Here is a 22706-nt window from a genome sequence, read left to right on the forward strand (position 1 = left end):
AACTTTTAATTACTTTTTTCTTAAATATATTCAGAATTTTCTTTAAACTTTCATATTTTTTCTCCAAAAAATTTCCTTTGCTTCTTCTGCTATTTTCTTTAAACGAAAATATTTTTTCTACCATAAAAAATTTTCTTTTATATTTTTTGGCAATTTTTTTCACTTTAATTTTTTTTTTATTTAAAACCACGTTAAGTTGCGCTTTTATCCGTTTAAATGTTGTTACTCGCTCGCTTTGCCGTTGTAAACTGTTCGCTGGAGTTTAAGCTGAAAAGAGTTAAAGCTGTGATCTGTGATCTTGTTAACAATTATTCTCTTTGGGTCTAATTGAGCTGAAGAAAATCTTATTAAGCAGTCGGTATGGCAGTCTCATATCATACTTTTTTACACAAAATACTTACAGAAGGTTAATTGTATATTCTAAAGGAAACCGGTTAATTTAACACATATTTTAATTTAAAATTAACGAAATCTTTTAAAATTACTTCAAATCTAATACTGACGATAAAACAGTTACTGGGTAAAACCGTTTACTTAATATGTAAAAGATTTGCATACCTTAAGGCTGTACTAAAACAGAACAATACAGTAGAAGGTGTATATATTATACAGATTATAAACAAGAATACAAACTAGACTATAAACAAGACTATAGACTAGGCTATAGACTAGACTATAGTCTTGTCTATACTAGACTAGACTTGCCGATCGTGGGTCCAGACTATTGTCTAGTCTATAGACTATAGACTAGACTAGACTAGACTAGACTATAGACTAGATTATAGACTAGACTATAGACTAGACTAGACTAGACTATAGACTAGACTATAGACTAGACTATAGACTAGACCATAGACTAGACTATAGACTAGACTATAGACTAGACTACTACTAGACTAGACTAGACCTATAGACTAGACTATAGACTAGACTATAGACTAGACTATAGACTAGACTATAGACGACATAGACTAACTATAGACTAGACTATAGACTAGACTATAGACTAGACTATAGACTAGACTATAGACTAGACTATAGACTAGACTATAGACTAGACTATAGACTAGACTATAGACTAGACTATAGACTAGACTATAGACTAGACTATAGACTAGACTATAGACTAGAACTATAGACGAGACCTATAGACTAGACTATAGACTAGACTAGAGACTAACTATAGACCTAGACTATAGACTAGACTATAGACTAGACTATAGACTAGACTATAGACCTATGACTATAGACTAGACTATAGACTAGACTATAGACTAGACTATAGACTATAGACTAGACTATAGACTAGACTATAGACTAGACTATAGACTAGACTATAGACTAGACTATAGACTAGACTATAGACTAGACTATAGACTAGACTATAGACTAGACTATAGACTAGACTATAGACTAGACTATAGACTAGACTATAGACTAGACTATAGACTAGACTATAGACTAGACTATAGACTAGACTATAGACTAGACTATAGACTAGACTATAGACTAGACTATAGACTAGACTATAGACTAGGCTATAGACTAGACAACAGACTAGACAACAGACTAGACAACAGACTAGACAACAGACTAGACAACAGACTAGACAACAGATTAGACTATAGGCTAGACTATAAAGTATACTATAGACTATACTATAGACTAGACTACAGACTAGACTATAGACTAGACTTCAGGCTATACTATAGGCTAGACTATAGAGCAGACTATAGATTAGACTATGGACTAGACTACAGATTAGACTATAGACTAGACTATAGACTAGACTATAGACTAGACTATAGACAAGACTATAGACTGTAATGAACAAAACTTTGGTTGTGAATTATTTTGTTCTGTTTCTTGCATTAATAAGTAGAAACATACCATGACAACACATAGAGGTGACATGTGACCATTGACGAAATATGCTCAGGATCGAGATAAAGGGACTAGAGGAGCCATTGCAAACACTAGCGGTCAGTCGGGTGGGGTGGATTCTTGTCTCAGTTATCTCGCTTGTCAACAGACGATAATTTGCTACATAAATAATATTATAGACTCCTATATAAGTAATTATGGACTATAATTGATCATAACTCAACAAAGATAGTGACAAAACCCCGTATTTAGATCAACTAACTGAAAATAAACGAAAAAAAAACATCAACCGAAAACAACTATTTTTTTAATTAAGTCTTCCTTTGGTGGTATTTGGGTAGAGACGCGCTTCGAAACCCTCCCTTCCTATGATCTTAGTAGCGCCAGCGATTAACTAAGATCCCAAACTCCTTTACCAAAACCTTCACATCACATTGTAGTAAGAAAACTTTTTAGGTGTTTAGCAATTCATATTAAAATTCATTTTTTTTTTTTTATTTTAAATGTTAACAAAAAAAACTATATTTACCAAGAGTTTACAGAAACCCGATATCATGCAAGTTTACATTATAAAAAAAAATCTATTTTAAAACTATTAACTTTAAGTAACATTTTCAACCAAAGCCGAATTTAATCAAATAAGGGATATAGCGAATTTAAATAAGAATCGGTTCTGGATCGAATATAATAAGAGGGTATAGAAATGGCAACTTAAAGTGGATTATTTTCCTTGTTTCAATTTTAAGCATAATTGAATGACACAAATTAATAAACTGTCAATTTAACATTTGAAATAAGGAAATTAATAGGTATATACGTTATTAGATGTATATAAAACAATCTTGAGCTAACTTATTAGTAAAAAAAAACTTTTTGAACTTAATTTGTTTTTTTTTTTTTTTTTTTTTTTTTTTTTCAAAATTAATAGATAGGAATTCTGTCTCTAATAAATAAGATTTTGTTTATCTGCACTCAATAGCCAAATGATAACAAAACAACAGATATAAAACAGAATAAAAATCATATTTAGCAAGCATTTCAAAAGCTTTTAATAAAAATTAACATTAGCCTGAGTGAGTAATTAATGTTACTGTTGTTTTATTAACATTTGTTGAGGAATACATACATACAGATATATATAGTAATAATTTTTTTTTCTCACTCACCGAATTTACAATGTAAGTTTGTATGTAACCGCATATGTAGAGGCCTCTGCAACTGCTGGTACTGAAGATGAGATGCAAGTATATATGTAAATATGTACGAATGTACAAGCGTGTAATGCTTGTAGTAAGGGTATTCAATGCAGATGAATATACTTATGCTAAATTAAAATTACAATAGTGTTTTTTTTTAAATTATTGATTCTTATTTAATCGACTTAAAAAGAAATTTCAATGTGCAATATCTAGTTTATAAGATGTTTTAATTAGTTTTAAGCTTCTTAATTAATTTTAAGGGTTTTAATTAGTGTTTTAAGGATTTTTAATTAGCTTAAGGTTTTTTCTTTTAATTATCTTTTTATAAGGAAAATTTACTATTTTTAGACTTTTCAAATAAATTATTTAATTTTTTTTTTTTTTATGACGAGTTTGGATGTTTTGGACTTATTTTTTTTCACTCTTTGACTATTTTGCACATTTAGAAATTTATTTTTAAGTAGGTTTCCGTAAATAACACAATTTAATAGCACTATAGTTACATAACGTTGGTATTTAAGCCATCAAATGAGATCTTCAAAGGGATTTTAAACCAGATTCTTCGAAGGAATCAATCCTTTGGGTGGTATAGGATGATATAAATTAGTAAATTTGCCCGATGATAAGAGTTGATTTAGTTTTTCACTTGAATTCTTTGTTTTAAATAAGTTAAATGTTATATGTATTCTTGTCATGTAATTACTGTATGCTCTTTCTTATTCAAAATAAATGTGATCATTGGCAATTGTTCGATCTTTCTCTTCTTCCTCTTTATACAAAGAATTCTTAAAGAATGTCTGGAATGTGGATACACATTCCTACATACATATTTCTAGCTGAGCGATTCTGTTAACGTTTACAATAGCGTAATAGATTGACATACATACATTTATTATTAAATATACGATGAGATTAAAAGGAACAGTGGTGGCTCATTAAATGAGTCCACCACGAATAAAAAATGGAAAAAATGTGGTTCCTTGCTATAATCGTGAACAAACGACTGATTAATATGATCTTTCCGGAGTCTTGACCATAGGTCAAAATAAGTTATTTGGCAACATAGGCAAGAAAGATTATCCAATTGTCGTAATTTAGTTATATGTGCTGTGGACTTTCTAGGATTTAAGAAGACAAATTTAAATTCACTTGTGTATTTTATGTATTTTTTTAAATCACTTTTAATTAATAAATCTTTGAGATGATTTGCAATTATGCGTAATGTTGTTTTGTTGTTCGCAGTAAACCGGAAAAGAAATTCTTCAGAGAAAGGTAGCTATTATAACACCTCTGTCCATAAGCACTGTCATGGAGAATATTGCCACCTTTTGATTATAGCAAGTTTTGACAAACAATTTTATAATTTGACGAAGATTTCCTTAATTCAAGCAAATTAGTACGATGAAATTAGTTGTGAAATACATTATAATAGCAAATGGGTATTAGTCAGATTTAAGAGATCTTAATCATTAGACTTATTCTTCAGAAATTATGAAAATGATCAAACAATTTCATTCTGTCCTCGTGTACACTAATATTTCCTTATATCATTTAATACATATTTACTCTTGTTGTAATACAAAAGTTTACTTTTTTTTTTTAACTAATATAATAAAATAATTGAAACATCAATCGAGCTGTAAATACATTTTAACACAATGTAAAATAAGTATGTTGCTAATAATTTGCTTCTATTTCTGTTCAATATGCATTTGTATATGGGCCTGTATTGTACGCAACATGCAAATTGTTTTTTTTTTTACAGTTTAGCACGGACAACAACCAATGTTGCTGGATCATGTAGAAACATTGCGTTGAGAGAATGTTTACAAGAGGACTGGGGATGTGTGTGTAAACAATTGAGTATTTATCGAGTGTAGTATTAATTAGGTGTTGTTACAAAATTCGTAAGCTATTTAAATTACACCAAAGGAAAAAATGTTACTACAAATAAAGAAATTAAGCAAACAAAATCTCAAGAACCAAAACGAAGTCATTAACTTTATTTATAAACACGGGGACTGTTAATGGTAATGGTCAAGAACAAATAATAAGGAAAAGGAAATAAAAGGTTTCTGCAATATGATGCCAAAAAATGTATACAACGAAAGCGAGTATTTTTTTATCCGCAAATCTTGCCTTACAAACCGCATAATACTTAAATAATATTTAGAAGTATTAGGAGGAAAAACAAGATTAAGGGCGAAGATCTTTCGCATGATAAGTGCCTAATAGTTTTCCTTCTAGATCCTCCAGGATATAATAATTGTTTCCCACTTTGTCTCTAATTTTGGATTTAATAAAGGAAGGTGCTAGTTTAGCATTAAATTTCTTTTCTAAATTTGATGGTGCAAAATTTCTTCTAAATATATATTGCCCAATTTCGTAAGATACTGCTCTGGCCCTTAAATTGTAATGAGTTCTATTAATCTCATAAGCTTTGTTGATATGTTTTCGGATATCATTCCGAAGTAAATAAAGTTTATCATCATGGTTCAATGTGAATGATGTTTCATTTAAGACATTTAGATTTCTAAGCAGTTCATACGAACTACCATGAGTAACCATTTCTTGGCCAAAAACCGCACGATATGGAGTACATTGAATTGTCTGATGAACAGAATTTCTTAGTGCGCCGCTGATGGAACTTAAATTATTATCCCAAAGGGTGTGATCCTTTTTCAAGTAAGAACGAATGCCGGCAATTATAGAACGATTTACCCTTTCCGAAGCATTCGACTGAGGGGAGTATATGGCAGTGTACGTATGTTGGATGCCAAGAGCAGTAAGAAAAGCATTGAACTCGTTTGCTTTAAATTGCGAACCATTGTCGCTAACCAAAGTTTCTGGTACACCATACGTATGAAAAATTTCCTGTAATAAAAAATCTTGTATAACAGCTGAAGTAAACTTTTTCAATAAACAAAGCCAATGGAATTTGGTCAGATGATCAAGTACAATAAAAATCCCTATATGACCCTTTTTGCTTCGGGGATACGGACCTAAAATATCGACGTACAGTCTCTGAAAGGGTCGAAGACTAATAATCGGATTACCCATATTAGGTTTAAGAATAACGTTAGGAGCTTTCGATTCCTTACAGGTATCACAATTTCTTATATAATTTCTTACATCACGAACGAGACCTGGCCAGTAGAAATTTCTCCTAATTAATTCGGTGGTCTTTACCATGCCTCCATGGGAAGCAATAGGAGTATCGTGGAAGCGATGTATAATTGTTTGTCTCAGATTTTGTGGTATCCACAGTTTCCATGCGTTATTTTCCTCTTCATTGTTTCCGGTATAATGAGATGTTCGGATATAAACAAAATTGTCAATTATTTTGATATCAGGGAATTTACTAGAATTTTCCTTTATCTTTTCCTGCAATTCAACATAGTCTTCGTCCTTAAAATGGGGTGAAGACAAGTCTATTTCGGGTTCCACATATTCAATTGCACCTACTTCTTCGAAAGGAAACCTAGATAAGGCATCAGGTACCACATTATCCTTTCCCTTACGGTGACTAATCGAAAATTTATATCCTTGGAGCTTCCAGACCCATCTCGCCAACCTTCCTGTCACATCCTGTTGTTTCATTAACCAAACTAATGAAGAGTGGTCAGTAATGACTTCGAATTCTTGTAGTTCCAAATAGCATCGGAATTTTTTTATTGCCTCTAGCGCTGCTAAGCATTCGCGTTCGGTGACAGAATAGTTGCGTTGTGCAGTGTTTAACTTTTTCGACATGAAAGCTATAGGCTTTTCGTTGCCGTCATCGTCAAACTGCACAAGCACAGCACCGATGCCAAAGTCGCTTGCGTCGCATTGTAAATAAAATTTCTTAGAAAAATCAGGATTAGACAGAATGGGTGCGGATGTTAACAAATTTTTTATACGTTCAAAGGATGCTTGTGCTTCTGGAGTCCAACAAAATTTTCTTTTAGTCGACAAGACTTCCGTTATTGGGAAAACGATTGAAGAGAAATTAGCAACAAATCTGCGGTACCAACCTGCTAGGCCCAGAAACCCACGAACTTGTTTAATGTTTTTCGGGGTTGGCCATTTCCGGATTGACTCCACCTTTTCTGGGTCTGTCTTTATACCACCGTTTCCGATTATGTACCCTAAATAATTAACTTCTGTGACACAGAACTTTGACTTAGATATATTGAGAGTAAGATTTGCTTTTTTAAATTGCTCAGCAATGCGAACAAGGACAGAAAGGTGTGAGTTAAAGTCTTCTGAGACTATAATCAAGTCGTCAAGATATCCGAAAACGGAATAACGAAGGTCAGGAGGAATTAAACTATCCATAAGGCGGCACATTGTGGACGGAGCATTACAGAGCCCGAAAGGCATTACCACAAACTGGTATAGCGGCCTTCCCGGGACTGTAAATGCTGTCAAGGGCTTTGATTCTTCTGATAAAGCGATTTGCCAATAGGCGTCCTTAAGGTCTAGCTTTGATATCAAATTGGCCTTAGGTAAACGTGAAAATATACCTTCTATATTTGGCAGAGGGTATGCGTCTTTTTTGGTGAGGTCATTCAGTTTCCTCGCGTCCAAACACAACCTAACTTTATGGGGTTTTACGACCAGCCTCATAGGAGAACTCCAGGCGGAAGATGAGGGCTCTATGACTCCTAACTCAAGCATTCGGTCAATCTCCTTAAACATTAACTTTTCTACTGCTGGGGAAATGGGGTAAAATCGTTGTTTTACTGCCTTTGCTTCACCAATATCGATACTATGTTTTATCAGACTCGTTCGTCCTAAACCTTGTTTCTCGAAATTTGGAAACAAATTCACAATAGCATCGAGTTGAGACTTTTGTGTAGAGTTTAAAGGATACTGGCTAATGGTATTTATGTCAGACTTAACTTCAGCAGGAGCCGGAGTATAATTAACCAATTCGGACAGGACTTTTGAAGGACTTTCTCGGACAGACGAATGTATTACAGAACTAAAGAAATCGGGAGCAAGATTAAAACTTTCCCAAAAGTCTAAGCCTAGAATAAGCCTTTGCGTAATAGAAGGGATAACTAAAATTTTCAATTTTTTAACGATATCTTTGAACTGAACATCAACATTTAAAATTCCCCGGACTTTTTGTACGCTACCATCCGCTGTTTTGACTACTGACTTAAAAGGACTAAATTCTTCAAACTTACAAAAGTCAGAGTTAGCCAAATCAGATCCTATACAAGACACATTTGCACCAGTGTCCAAAAGGCCAAATTCATAAAATTTTAAAAATTTTACAGGGGCATAATATCGTTTGTCACCAGGATTGTTTACAATAGTGGACAGAACGAATTTTGAGCTAAATTTCCGATCTTTAAAATATTGACGAAGCCTTCGAGTAGAACGTTTTTGTTTCCTAACAGGACAATTACTAACAACATTAACTTCATAAATGGTCTTCCTTTTTTCCAAATATCGTTGCATTCGGATATGATATGGTACTATAGGGTAAATCAGTTTGTTAATATTTGCACTTGACTTACTAACAGAACTTTGGTTTTCGTTTTCTTTTTTCAAAATAATTATTTTTTCAGAACTTCCACTAATATCATTCTTGGGAATATTTGGTCTCAGATTTTGGGATGTTTCTGTAATTTTCATTAAGGTTTTATTAGAGATAATGGGGTCTGAGCTAGCCAACACTAAGGTTGATTCCGCACATTGTTTTGACCCATCGAGTTTTTTGTCTGATTACTTTTCCTATTTGTGCATCTGGTGCATTGTGGCTTATACGTATCTTTCAATCCACAACCATAGCAAAAAATGTTACGAGATTCTAAGCAATCTTCCCAGTGATGACCAGGTTGATCGCAGTTCCAGCACTTGATAATATTAGGAGATTGCTGAATAGCATCGACTGACATATCATGGACAACATTTGGTTCAAGACTATTAAGTTCAGAAGAACCATCGATTTCAGAAACTTGTCTTCGAGTATGAAAATTTGGGAAATATTTATTTGGTACATTTTTCTTAAAATAATCGTTTTCCAATAGATTTTCTCTCATCTGCACTAATTTGCGCAGATGAGCAATTGAGTACACCGGTACATATAGGAGCTCATGCCTTATCTCCGGTCGAAGGTTTCGAACTAAAATTTCTATAAGATCTGCTTCCGGTATAGGATTTGTGAGTTTATCTAACAGAGCACAAATGGACTCGTAAAATGTCTCAAAGTTTTCATTTGCTTTCATTTTGCGATTTCTGATCTCTTCATGTATATCAAATGGGGATTTGAATTCACCATATTGGTATTTTAGCGCTTGACAAAACTCTTTCCAATCGATGAATTCTACTTGCTTGTGGTATCGCCAAAACCACTCTCTAGCTCTACCAGCAAGTAAAATATGTAAGTTTTTACACACAAATGAAAAATCATTGTTAAAATTTTCCTTTGTTAAACACCCTACACGATATAGAAATTCGTCCACACTAATGCCATTGCTTGAACCATCGAATTTTAGGTTCCAGTTTTGGATTATCGATGTTATCTTATCGGACCGTATGGCAAAGTTTTCATCAAAGGAATTGTGTGAATTTTGACGAGTGTTCGGATTTCTAAATCTACAATCTTGGCGACTGTGAGGGTTATTTGGACCATTTGAGAATTCTAGTTGATGTCTAGACGTTGTAGGTTGGACATTTCGATTCTCATTGTAATTATGAAAGGGTTGGAAATTGCTATTCTCATTGGAATTTTGAGAGGATTGATTTAAGTTTAAATTTTTCAATAAGCGATTAACTGTAGTCTCAATTAAACTCGTTAATTGTGAGGAATCTATGGTTATTGTATTATTTTGAACATTATTCTCCCTGTTAGCAGTAGGAGGATTATTCCGAAATAAATTATTATCGGTAGATACAGGACGATTTGTCTGTGGTGTATTGGTTGTCCGGGCTGACTGGCCATCAGATCTAAAATCTGCACAAGGGGTTTGTGGTTCATTGAACAAAGCTTTCGCATTTTGCCTAGTGTTATAGTACTTGGCAACAACACCACGAGTTTTGGATGCAACTACTTTAGGTTTCACTGTCGGATGAAAACTGTCATTAAAATTTATTGTCTTTAATTCAGATAAGGCACAAGGCCGTTTGCAGCTGGGACATTCTGCGGAATGAGACAAATATTTCTCAATACAGATTCGATGAAAGGAATGGTTACATTCCGAGATTATCAGACAGTCTTGCCCATTGGACATAGTTTCATTGCAAACAATACAGTATGGTTCATTAGATGCTTCAGGCATAGCTGAAGGTGGTGATCTTTCTACCATCGCCATATTAAAAAAAAAAATTCCAAACAAGATATAAAAGATATCCCTAACGACAATCTAAACAACAGATTCTGAAGAAAAAAAAAAAAACAAGTTTAAAAACAATATTTGATAATAAAAATTTCAAAATCGTATACGAAATCTGGAAGAAGTTTTGAAGGCTCTGACGGTTCTTAGTATTTACTAAGTGCAAGCTAGTAGAAAGGGGCAATACTATCTAGAATATTGTGTTTTAAACAAATTTTTGATCGACCACTGGAAACTACATCTACAAAAAAATTTTTAAGTTTGAATTGTAAATCAAAATATCTTAAACAATGTTCCAAATTCAGGTTTATTGTACTTTAAAATTACACAATGTATGACAATTAACAATATGAAAAAAAACCCGTATTAGAAAAAAAATTGTTCCGATCAATATCTAATGATTAGAAGATAAATTTTGAAAACAAAATCTGAAAATGCTAAGGTGAGAACCTAATCTAATTGCAATAAAATGCCTTTAGAATGACGAGAATCAAAATGTATGATTGAGTTCCCACTAAAGCAAATCATTAATAGTTTGAAATAAAAATAACACTAACTAACAGCAATTTCCCATTAAAGAAAAATAAAACGTTTTATCTGGAGAATTGTAAATAGAAAATTTAATAAAAAATGAGGTATTAACAGACAACTAAAGTTTGTCAAAGTTAAGTTATAACTTTGGTTTTCTAGAAACACATTTAATGAAAAAAAGAAAAAAATCATGAAAACTAATCTAGCAATTACAAGAAATGGATCTTTTTTTATTCTCCTTTTTCTTGAACTACTAAATTTTGCTTAGGTATTTTTAGTAACCAAAATAATTTATCAACAATATTCTCTTAAACTAGTAATTCGAAAAAAAAATTATTCCAGATATTAAAAGTCTTTTCCAAACTATCTAAAGTGAAAAAAATACAAACAACAAAATACAATAACAACTATATAAAACAATCCAATTATTCGCAAATAAATTGTTAAAAAAAATACTTTCTCTAACAAAAGGTAGTTTTTTTTTTTTTTTTTCAACAAAGAACTGATCTTTCTACAAAAATCTTCTGATTTAAAAAAATATATATCGATTTGGTAAATAGATAATAAATATTTGTTTTCTTACTATTTGCAATGTGATGATGAATGGGATTTAGTAAATAGTTAAAAGCTTTACTTAATGTAAACGGTTGAATAAGAAAATAAACCAGGCTATGGAGTTTCAAAACTAATATACCTTCTATTTTGATCGAAACAAACCGATTCTAATTTGTCTTATATTACTCACTGCTTCTACTGGACAATAAGTCGCTTTGCAACTAAATTGTATTTCCAGGAAAGAAACAGGGATCGATAACTAAGTTATGAAACAAACTATGAGATAAATAGTTGAAAAACTTCTACAATAAGTTATAAATTATATTCAAACTTCCATCTAACTTCAAAAGGATTATTATTTGGTCTTTGGTTGATATATCGAAACCATCAAACAATCAAAATTCCTAAAGAGAATAATAATTATTTGAATGCCAGATTCTGGTTTATATATACGATATAAAATTTTGTAAATTAATGAAAATTTAATTTAAACAAATGATTGAAAATGGTTTGTAGAGCACTAAAAAATTGAAATTATTACTTTTCAGTAATTTTCCAATCGTTTAGGCCCCACGTTGGGCGCCAATTTATGTAATGAACAAAACTTTGGTTGTGAATTATTTTGTTCTGTTTCTTGCATTAATAAGTAGAAACATACCATGACAACACATAGAGGTGACATGTGACCATTGACGAAATATGCTCAGGATCGAGATAAAGGGACTAGAGGAGCCATTGCAAACACTAGCGGTCAGTCGGGTGGGGTGGATTCTTGTCTCAGTTATCTCGCTTGTCAACAGACGATAATTTGCTACATAAATAATATTATAGACTCCTATATAAGTAATTATGGACTATAATTGATCATAACTCAACAAAGATAGTGACAAAACCCCGTATTTAGATCAACTAACTGAAAATAAACGAAAAAAAAACATCAACCGAAAACAACTATTTTTTTAATTAAGTCTTCCTTTGGTGGTATTTGGGTAGAGACGCGCTTCGAAACCCTCCCTTCCTATGATCTTAGTAGCGCCAGCGATTAACTAAGATCCCAAACTCCTTTACCAAAACCTTCACATCACATTGTAGTAAGAAAACTTTTTAGGTGTTTAGCAATTCATATTAAAATTCATTTTTTTTTTTTTATTTTAAATGTTAACAAAAAAAACTATATTTACCAAGAGTTTACAGAAACCCGATATCATGCAAGTTTACATTATAAAAAAAAATCTATTTTAAAACTATTAACTTTAAGTAACATTTTCAACCAAAGCCGAATTTAATCAAATAAGGGATATAGCGAATTTAAATAAGAATCGGTTCTGGATCGAATATAATAAGAGGGTATAGAAATGGCAACTTAAAGTGGATTATTTTCCTTGTTTCAATTTTAAGCATAATTGAATGACACAAATTAATAAACTGTCAATTTAACATTTGAAATAAGGAAATTAATAGGTATATACGTTATTAGATGTATATAAAACAATCTTGAGCTAACTTATTAGTAAAAAAAAACTTTTTGAACTTAATTTGTTTTTTTTTTTTTTTTTTTTTTTTTTTTTTCAAAATTAATAGATAGGAATTCTGTCTCTAATAAATAAGATTTTGTTTATCTGCACTCAATAGCCAAATGATAACAAAACAACAGATATAAAACAGAATAAAAATCATATTTAGCAAGCATTTCAAAAGCTTTTAATAAAAATTAACATTAGCCTGAGTGAGTAATTAATGTTACTGTTGTTTTATTAACATTTGTTGAGGAATACATACATACAGATATATATAGTAATAATTTTTTTTTCTCACTCACCGAATTTACAATGTAAGTTTGTATGTAACCGCATATGTAGAGGCCTCTGCAACTGCTGGTACTGAAGATGAGATGCAAGTATATATGTAAATATGTACGAATGTACAAGCGTGTAATGCTTGTAGTAAGGGTATTCAATGCAGATGAATATACTTATGCTAAATTAAAATTACAATAGTGTTTTTTTTTAAATTATTGATTCTTATTTAATCGACTTAAAAAGAAATTTCAATGTGCAATATCTAGTTTATAAGATGTTTTAATTAGTTTTAAGCTTCTTAATTAATTTTAAGGGTTTTAATTAGTGTTTTAAGGATTTTTAATTAGCTTAAGGTTTTTTCTTTTAATTATCTTTTTATAAGGAAAATTTACTATTTTTAGACTTTTCAAATAAATTATTTAATTTGTTCCTTTTAGCTTGTTAGCTTAACTTTTTTTTTTTTTTTTATGACGAGTTTGGATGTTTTGGACTTATTTTTTTTCACTCTTTGACTATTTTGCACATTTAGAAATTTATTTTTAAGTAGGTTTCCGTAAATAACACAATTTAATAGCACTATAGTTACATAACGTTGGTATTTAAGCCATCAAATGAGATCTTCAAAGGGATTTTAAACCAGATTCTTCGAAGGAATCAATCCTTTGGGTGGTATAGGATGATATAAATTAGTAAATTTGCCCGATGATAAGAGTTGATTTAGTTTTTCACTTGAATTCTTTGTTTTAAATAAGTTAAATGTTATATGTATTCTTGTCATGTAATTACTGTATGCTCTTTCTTATTCAAAATAAATGTGATCATTGGCAATTGTTCGATCTTTCTCTTCTTCCTCTTTATACAAAGAATTCTTAAAGAATGTCTGGAATGTGGATACACATTCCTACATACATATTTCTAGCTGAGCGATTCTGTTAACGTTTACAATAGCGTAATAGATTGACATACATACATTTATTATTAAATATACGATGAGATTAAAAGGAACAGTGGTGGCTCATTAAATGAGTCCACCACGAATAAAAAATGGAAAAAATGTGGTTCCTTGCTATAATCGTGAACAAACGACTGATTAATATGATCTTTCCGGAGTCTTGACCATAGGTCAAAATAAGTTATTTGGCAACATATGCAAGAAAGATTATCCAATTGTCGTAATTTAGTTATATGTGCTGTGGACTTTCTAGGATTTAAGAAGACAAATTTAAATTCACTTGTGTATTTTATGTATTTTTTTAAATCACCTTTAATTAATAAATCTTTGAGATGATTTGCAATTATGCGTAATGTTGTTTTGTTGTTCGCAGTAAACCGGAAAAGAAATTCTTCAGAGAAAGGTAGCTATTATAACACCTCTGTCCATAAGCACTGTCATGGAGAATATTGCCACCTTTTGATTATAGCAAGTTTTGACAAACAATTTTATAATTTGACGAAGATTTCCTTAATTCAAGCAAATTAGTACGATGAAATTAGTTGTGAAATACATTATAATAGCAAATGGGTATTAGTCAGATTTAAGAGATCTTAATCATTAGACTTATTCTTCAGAAATTATGAAAATGATCAAACAATTTCATTCTGTCCTCGTGTACACTAATATTTCCTTATATCATTTAATACATATTTACTCTTGTTGTAATACAAAAGTTTACTTTTTTTTTTTAACTAATATAATAAAATAATTGAAACATCAATCGAGCTGTAAATACATTTTAACACAATGTAAAATAAGTATGTTGCTAATAATTTGCTTCTATTTCTGTTCAATATGCATTTGTATATGGGCCTGTATTGTACGCAACATGCAAATTGTTTTTTTTTTTACAGTTTAGCACGGACAACAACCAATGTTGCTGGATCATGTAGAAACATTGCGTTGAGAGAATGTTTACAAGAGGACTGGGGATGTGTGTGTAAACAATTGAGTATTTATCGAGTGTAGTATTAATTAGGTGTTGTTACAAAATTCGTAAGCTATTTAAATTACACCAAAGGAAAAAATGTTACTACAAATAAAGAAATTAAGCAAACAAAATCTCAAGAACCAAAACGAAGTCATTAACTTTATTTATAAACACGGGGACTGTTAATGGTAATGGTCAAGAACAAATAATAAGGAAAAGGAAATAAAAGGTTTCTGCAATATGATGCCAAAAAATGTATACAACGAAAGCGAGTATTTTTTTATCCGCAAATCTTGCCTTACAAGACTAGACTATAGACTAGACTATAGATTAGACTATAGATTAGACTATAGACTAGACTATAGACTTGACTATAGACTAGACTAAAGAATAGACTATAGACTAGACTATAGACTAGACTATAGACTAGACTATAGACTAGACTATAGACTAGACTATAGACTAGACTATAGACTAGACTATAGACTAGACTATAGACTAGACTATAGACTAGACTATAGACTAGACTATATACTAGACTATAGACTAGACGATAGACTAGACTATGAACTAGACTATAGACTAGACTATAGACTAGACTATAGATTAGACTATAGATTAGACTATAGATTAGACTATAGACTAGACTATAGACTAGACTATAGACTAGACTATAGACTAGACTATAGATTAGACTATAGATTAGACTATAGACTAGACTATAGACTAGACTATAGACTAGACTATAGACTAAACTATAGACTAGACTAGACTATAGACTAGACTATAGACTAGACTATAGACTAGACTATAGACTAGACTATAGACTAGACTATAGACTAGACTATAGACTAGACTATAGACTAGACTATAGACTAGACTATAGACTAGACTATAGACTAGACTATAGACTAGACTATAGACTAGACTATAGACTAGACTATAGACTAGACTATAGACTAGACTATAGACTAGACTATAGACTAGACTATAGACTAGACTATAGACTAGACTATAGACTAGACTATAGACTAGACTATAGACTAGACTATAGACTAGACTATAGACTAGACTAGACTATAGACTAGACTATAGACTAGACTATAGACTAGACTATAGACTAGACTATAGACTAGACTATAGGCTAGACTATAGACTAGACAACAGATTAGACTATAGGCTAGACTATAAAGTATACTATAGACTATACTATAGACTAGACTACAGACTAGACTATAGACTAGACTTTAGGCTATACTATAGGCTAGACTATAGAGCAGACTATAGATTAGACTATGGACTAGACTACAGACTAGACTATAGACTAGACTATAGACTAGACTATAGACTAGACTATAGACAAGACTATAGACTAGACTATAGACTAGACTATAGATTAGACTATAGATTAGACTATAGACTAGACTATAGACTTGACTATAGACTAGACTAAAGAATAGACTATAGACTAGACTATAGACTAGACTATAGACTAGACTATAGACTAGACTACAGACTAGACTATAGACTAGACTATAGACTAGACTATAGACTAGACTATAGACTAGACTATAGACTAGACTATAGACTAGACTATATACTAGACTATAGACTAGACGATAGACTAGACTATGAACTAGACTATAGACTAGACTATAGACTAGACTATAGATTAGACTATAGATTAGACTATAGACTAGACTATAGACTAGACTATAGACTAGACTATAGACTAGACTATAGATTAGACTATAGATTAGACTATAGACTAGACTATAGACTAGACTATAGACTAGACTATAGACTAAACTATAGACTAGACTATAGACTAGACTATAGACTAGACTATAGACTAGACTATAGACTAGACTATACTAGACTATAGACTAGACTATAGACTAGACTATAGACTAGACTATAGACTAGACTATAGACTAGACTATAGACTAGACTATAGACTAGACTATAGACTAGACTATAGACTAGACTATAGACTAGACTATAGACTAGACTATAGACTAGACTATAGACTAGACTATAGACTAGACTATAGACTAGACTATAGACTAGACTATAGACTAGACTATAGACTAGACTATAGACTAGACTATAGACTAGACTATAGACTAGACTATAGACTAGACTATAGACTAGACTATAGACTAGACTATAGACTAGACTATAGACTAGACTATAGACTAGACTATAGACTAGACTATAGACTAGACTATAGACTAGACTATAGACTAGACTATAGACTAGACTATAGACTAGACTATAGACTAGACTATAGACTAGACTATAGACTAGACTATAGACTAGACTATAGACTAGACTATAGACTAGACTATAGACTAGACTATAGACTAGACTATAGACTAGACTATAGACTAGACTATAGACTAGACTATAGACTAGACTATAGACTAGACTATAGACAAGATTATAGACTAGACTATAGACAAGACAATAGACTAGACAATTGTTTAGACAATATACTAGACTATAGACTAGACTATACACTAGACTGTAGACTAGACTATAGATTATTCTATAGACTAGACAATGGCTAAGACTAGATTATAGACCAGACTATATGCCAGACTAAAGACAAGACCATATTTTCTACTATAGCAAAATTATTTAAAGAAATCTTTTAATTACTAAGATAACTTAAAATATTTACTTTATAAATAAAAAAGACACAAAAATAATCTAATTAATTTGCTATCATGTTGTTTGATCATTTAATAATTGTATTTTAAACGTCGCATTTAAACACAAAAAAACTCCCATAAATACACCAACTCCAACAAATTTCAGATCAGTCGTGGTTCCAAAACTTAAGCAAATATTATCAGTCTGAAAATAAATAATTAATAAACAATCCAATTTAATTAATTGCAGCAATAAACAATGTTTAAAAACACTTCTGTTCTATTACTGCTCGTTGTTACAGTCATTTCAGTTAATCATATAACTGAAGGTGCGAATTTTTATTGTGAATTTTAAAATTTTAAATTAATTGCAATTTTTAATTTTTTTAGTTGCTGCCTGTAAATGTCCAGAAAATGAATTTTTTACGGAATGTGGTGCCGATTGTCAAACTACATGCGCTACTTTGAATCAACCATGTGGGATCGTTCATATAACATGTCCAACAGGTTGTTATTGTAAGAAGGGTTATGCACGTGACGACAGTGGTAAATGTATACCAGTGGGGCGGTGTCCTAAATAAGTTTGTTGCAAAAAATAAATATTCTGAATAAATCTAAAATTAAAGAAAACCAATCATTCAGATCACATATATGAATTTCTATTACCTGATATTTAGTAATGATCACAACCATCAACAGCGAAAGTCAAAATATTAACTGGGTGATTGATAATTTAATAAATAAATTAGCTTTGTCACCCTGCTTGGATATAAGCAATGTCAAGAACCTAGTTTAGTATTGACAAAAACTTTGCAACTTAATGAATATTACCAGACTTTTAAAATAGTTTTTGAAAGACTAAATACTAGACTATTGAACAGCAATAAAATGAACTATGGTCTAGATTATAGACTGCACTATAGTCTAGACTACAGACTAGACTATAGACTAGACTATTGACAAGACTATAGTCTAGACTATAGACTAGAATATAGGTTAGACTATAGATTAGACTATAGACTAGACTATAGACTAGACTATAGACTAGACTATAGATTAGACTATTGACTAGACTATAGACTAGACTATAGACTAGACTATAGACTAGACTATAGACTAGACTATAGACTAGACTATAGACTAGACTATAGACTAGACTATAGACTAGACTATAGACTAGACTATGGACTAGACTATAGACTAGACTATAGACTAGACTATAGACTAGACTATAGACTTGACTATAGACTAGACTATAGACTAGACTATAGACTAGACTATAGACTAGACTATAGACTAGGCTATAGACTAGACTATAGACTAGACTATAGACTAGCAGACTATAGACTAGACTATAGACTAGACTATAGACTAGACTATAGACTAGACTATAGACTAGACTATAGACTAGACTATAGACTAGACTATAGACTAGACTATAGACTAGACTATAGACTAGACTATAGACTAGACTATAGACTAGACTATAGACTAGACTATAGACTAGACTATAGACTAGACTATAGACTAGACTATAGACTAGACTATAGACTAGACTATAGACTAGACTATAGACTAGACTATAGACTAGACTATAGACTAGACTATAGACTAGACTATAGACTAGACTATAGACTAGACTATAGACTAGACTAGACTAGACTATAGACTAGACTATAGACTAGAATATAGACTAGACTATAGACTAGACTATAGACTAGACTATAGGCTAGACTATAGACTAGACTATAGACTAGACTATAGACTAGACTATAGACTAGACTATAGACTAGACTATAGACTAGACTATAGACTAGACTATAGACTAGACTATAAACTAGACTATACACTAGACTATAAACTAGACTATAGACTAGACTATAGACTAGACTATAGACTAGACTATAAACTAGACTATAAACTTTACTATAGACTAGACTATACTATAGACGAGACTATAGGCGAGGACTATAGACTAGACTATAGACTAGACTATAGACTAGACTATAGACTAGACTATAGACTAGACTATATACTAGACTATAGACTAGACTATAGACTAGACTATATACTAGACTATAAACTAGACTAGTCAGGTCTATGTTCTATTTTTGCTCTCGGTGTAAGTAGTAAGATATCTACTTAAAGTAGTTTAGATTCAATAGACTAGAATAGACTAGACTATAGACTAGACTATAGACTAGACTATAGACTAGACTATAGACTAGACTATAGACTAGACTATAGACTAGACTATAGACTAGACTAGACTAGACTATAGACTAGACTAAGACTAGACTATAGACTAGACTATAGACTAGACTATAGACTAGACTATAGACTAGACTACTAGACTAGACTATAGACTGACTATAGACTAGACTATAGACTAGAATGAAGAATACTATAGACTAGACTATATAGACTAGACTATAGACAGACTATAGACTAGACTATAGACTAGACTATAGACTAGACTATAGACTAGACTATAGACTAGACTATAGACTAGACTATAGACTAGACTATAGACTAGACTATAGACTAGACTATAGACTAGACTATAGACTAGACTATAGGCTAGACTATAGACTATATAGACTAGACTATAGACTAGACTATAGACTAGACTATAGACTAGACTATAGACTAGACTATAGACTAGACTATAGACTAGACTATAGACTAGACTATAGACTAGACTATAGACTAGACTATAGACTAGACTATAGACTAGACTATAGACTAGACTATAGACTAGACTATAGACTAGACTATAGACTAGACTATAGACTAGACTATAGACTAGACTATAGACTAGACTATAGACTAGACTATAGACTAGACTATAGACTAGACTATAGACTAGACTATAGACTAGACTATAGACTAGACTATAGACTAGACTATAGACTAGACTATAGACTAGACTATAGAATAGACTATAGACTAGACTATAGACTATATAGACTAGACTAAGACTAGACTATAGACTAGACTATAGACTAGACTATAGACTAGACTATAGACTAGACTATAGACTAGACTATAGACTAGGACTATAGACTAGACTATAGACTAGACTATAGACTAGACTATAGACTAGACTATAGACTAGACTATAGACTAGACTATAGACTAGACTATAGACTAGACTATAGACTAGACTATAGACTAGACTATAGACTAGACTATAGACTAGACTATAGACTAGACTATAGACTAGACTATAGACTAGACTATAGACTAGACTATAGACTAGACTATAGACTAGACTATAGACTAGACTATAGACTAGACTATAGACTAGACTATAGACTAGACTATAGACTAGACTATAGACTAGACTATAGACTAGACTATAGACTAGACTATAGACTAGACTATAGACTAGACTATAGACTAGACTATAGACTAGACTATAGACTAGACTATAGGACTAGACTATAGACTAGACTATAGACTAGACTATAGACTAGACTATAGACTAGACTATAGACTAGACTATAGACTAGACTATAGACTAGACTATAGACTAGACTATAGACTAGACTATAGACTAGACTATATACTAGACTATAAACTAGACTAGTCAGGTCTATGTTCTATTTTTGCTCTCGGTGTAAGTAGTAAGATATCTACTTAAAGTAGTTTTAGATTCAATAGACTATAGACTAGACTATAGACTAGACTATAGACTAGACTATAGACTAGACTATAGACTAGACTATAGACTAGACTATAGACTAGACTATAAACTAGACTATAGACTAGACTATAAACTAGACTATAGACTAGACTATAGACTAGACTATAGACTAGACTATAAACTAGACTATAAACTTTACTATAGACTAGACTATACTATAGACGAGACTATAGGCGAGACTATAGACTAGACTATATACTAGACTATAAACTAGACTAGTCAGGTCTATGTTCTATTTTTGCTCTCGGTGTAAGTAGTAAGATATCTACTTAAAGTAGTTTTAGATTCAATAAAAGAGATTTTAGATTCTCTTATATACATGCATACATGTATTTTGTTTTTAAATAATTTAAAAAAATCACATAAATACGGCACCTTAAACAAAACCTGATTCAGTCGTTATACGAAATTTCAGTTAAGTGTTACAAAATACTAGAAGTTCATCTTCTTATCTGTTATAAATAAATAAAAAAAGAATACTCGATTAATTAAAAAATATGTCTAAAACACGTTCCATAAGTTTCTGTTTATTGCTGCTTATTGTTATTGTTATTTCTGCTAATCATATGGGTGAAGGTTAGTTATGGGTACTTTTTTTTATAGAATTCCCATTAAATTTTCTCACGTTTTAAAAACATTCTTGTGTAAATCCCCTTTTGCTTATTGCAGCTGCTGAGCGTACTTGCCCAGAAAATGAAACCTATACGCCTTGCGGTGACAGTTGTCAAACTAGATGCGCTACTTTGAATCAACCTTGTTTAATACGTCATATAAGATGTCCAGATGGTTGTTATTGTAACAAGGGATATGCACGAGATGCCGATGGCAAATGCATACCGATTAGTGAATGCCCTGCTAAACATTAAAATAGTTTTTGGGATTTATAATAAAAATTATAAAAAAATTGAAGCAGCCTGTTTTATTTAGAACTGTTTTCAGCGAAGATCTGAACCCTTGACTTTATGACAAGGTGACTTGAAAATATTGTTTAACAACATTAGTGAAGTTAGAAACCCATCTGAGTAAGGGGTTTTCACTCTGTTCATAGGAAGTTGCCAGAAGTATGTATATTTGCAAACTATTTAAATTTAGACAAGCCTAGAGACTAAACTATAGAAG

The 22706-nt window shown here is 31.5% G+C and overlaps 2 protein-coding genes across 2 annotated transcripts; both read left to right on the forward strand.

The window, feature by feature from the left end:
* Positions 1 to 18041: 18041 nt before the first annotated feature.
* Positions 18042 to 18517, forward strand: LOC119602870 (venom serine protease inhibitor-like). The gene is made up of 2 exons (XM_037954645.1): positions 18042 to 18207; positions 18269 to 18517. Exons 1-2 carry the CDS (start codon positions 18138 to 18140, stop codon positions 18457 to 18459), a joined length of 261 nt encoding a protein of 86 aa, XP_037810573.1. The 5' UTR covers positions 18042 to 18137; the 3' UTR covers positions 18460 to 18517.
* A 3464-nt stretch (positions 18518 to 21981) lies between these two features.
* Positions 21982 to 22496, forward strand: LOC119602862 (cysteine-rich venom protein 6-like). The gene is made up of 2 exons (XM_037954638.1): positions 21982 to 22163; positions 22257 to 22496. The coding sequence occupies exons 1-2, from the start codon at positions 22085 to 22087 to the stop codon at positions 22451 to 22453; spliced, it is 276 nt and encodes a 91-aa protein (XP_037810566.1). The 5' UTR covers positions 21982 to 22084; the 3' UTR covers positions 22454 to 22496.
* The last annotated feature ends 210 nt before the right edge of the window (positions 22497 to 22706 follow it).

This window comes from Lucilia sericata, unplaced genomic scaffold (genome assembly GCF_015586225.1).
Source record: "Lucilia sericata isolate MDLA Ls3-8-SP2 unplaced genomic scaffold, ASM1558622v1 Contig000259F_arrow, whole genome shotgun sequence".
NCBI classification, from domain to species: Eukaryota; Metazoa; Arthropoda; class Insecta; order Diptera; family Calliphoridae; genus Lucilia; species Lucilia sericata.

Bases quoted from the DNA above. Each gene is read 5' to 3' on its own strand.
- LOC119602870 (XM_037954645.1), top strand. From the start codon at position 18,138: ATGTTTAAAAACACTTCTGTTCTATTACTGCTCGTTGTTACAGTCATT. The intron at 18,208-18,268 runs GTGCGAATTTTT...TAATTTTTTTAG, and splicing joins AGTTAATCATATAACTGAAG to TTGCTGCCTGTAAATGTCCA.
- LOC119602862 (XM_037954638.1), top strand. From the start codon at position 22,085: ATGTCTAAAACACGTTCCATAAGTTTCTGTTTATTGCTGCTTATTGTT. The intron at 22,164-22,256 runs GTTAGTTATGGG...TGCTTATTGCAG, and splicing joins TGCTAATCATATGGGTGAAG to CTGCTGAGCGTACTTGCCCA.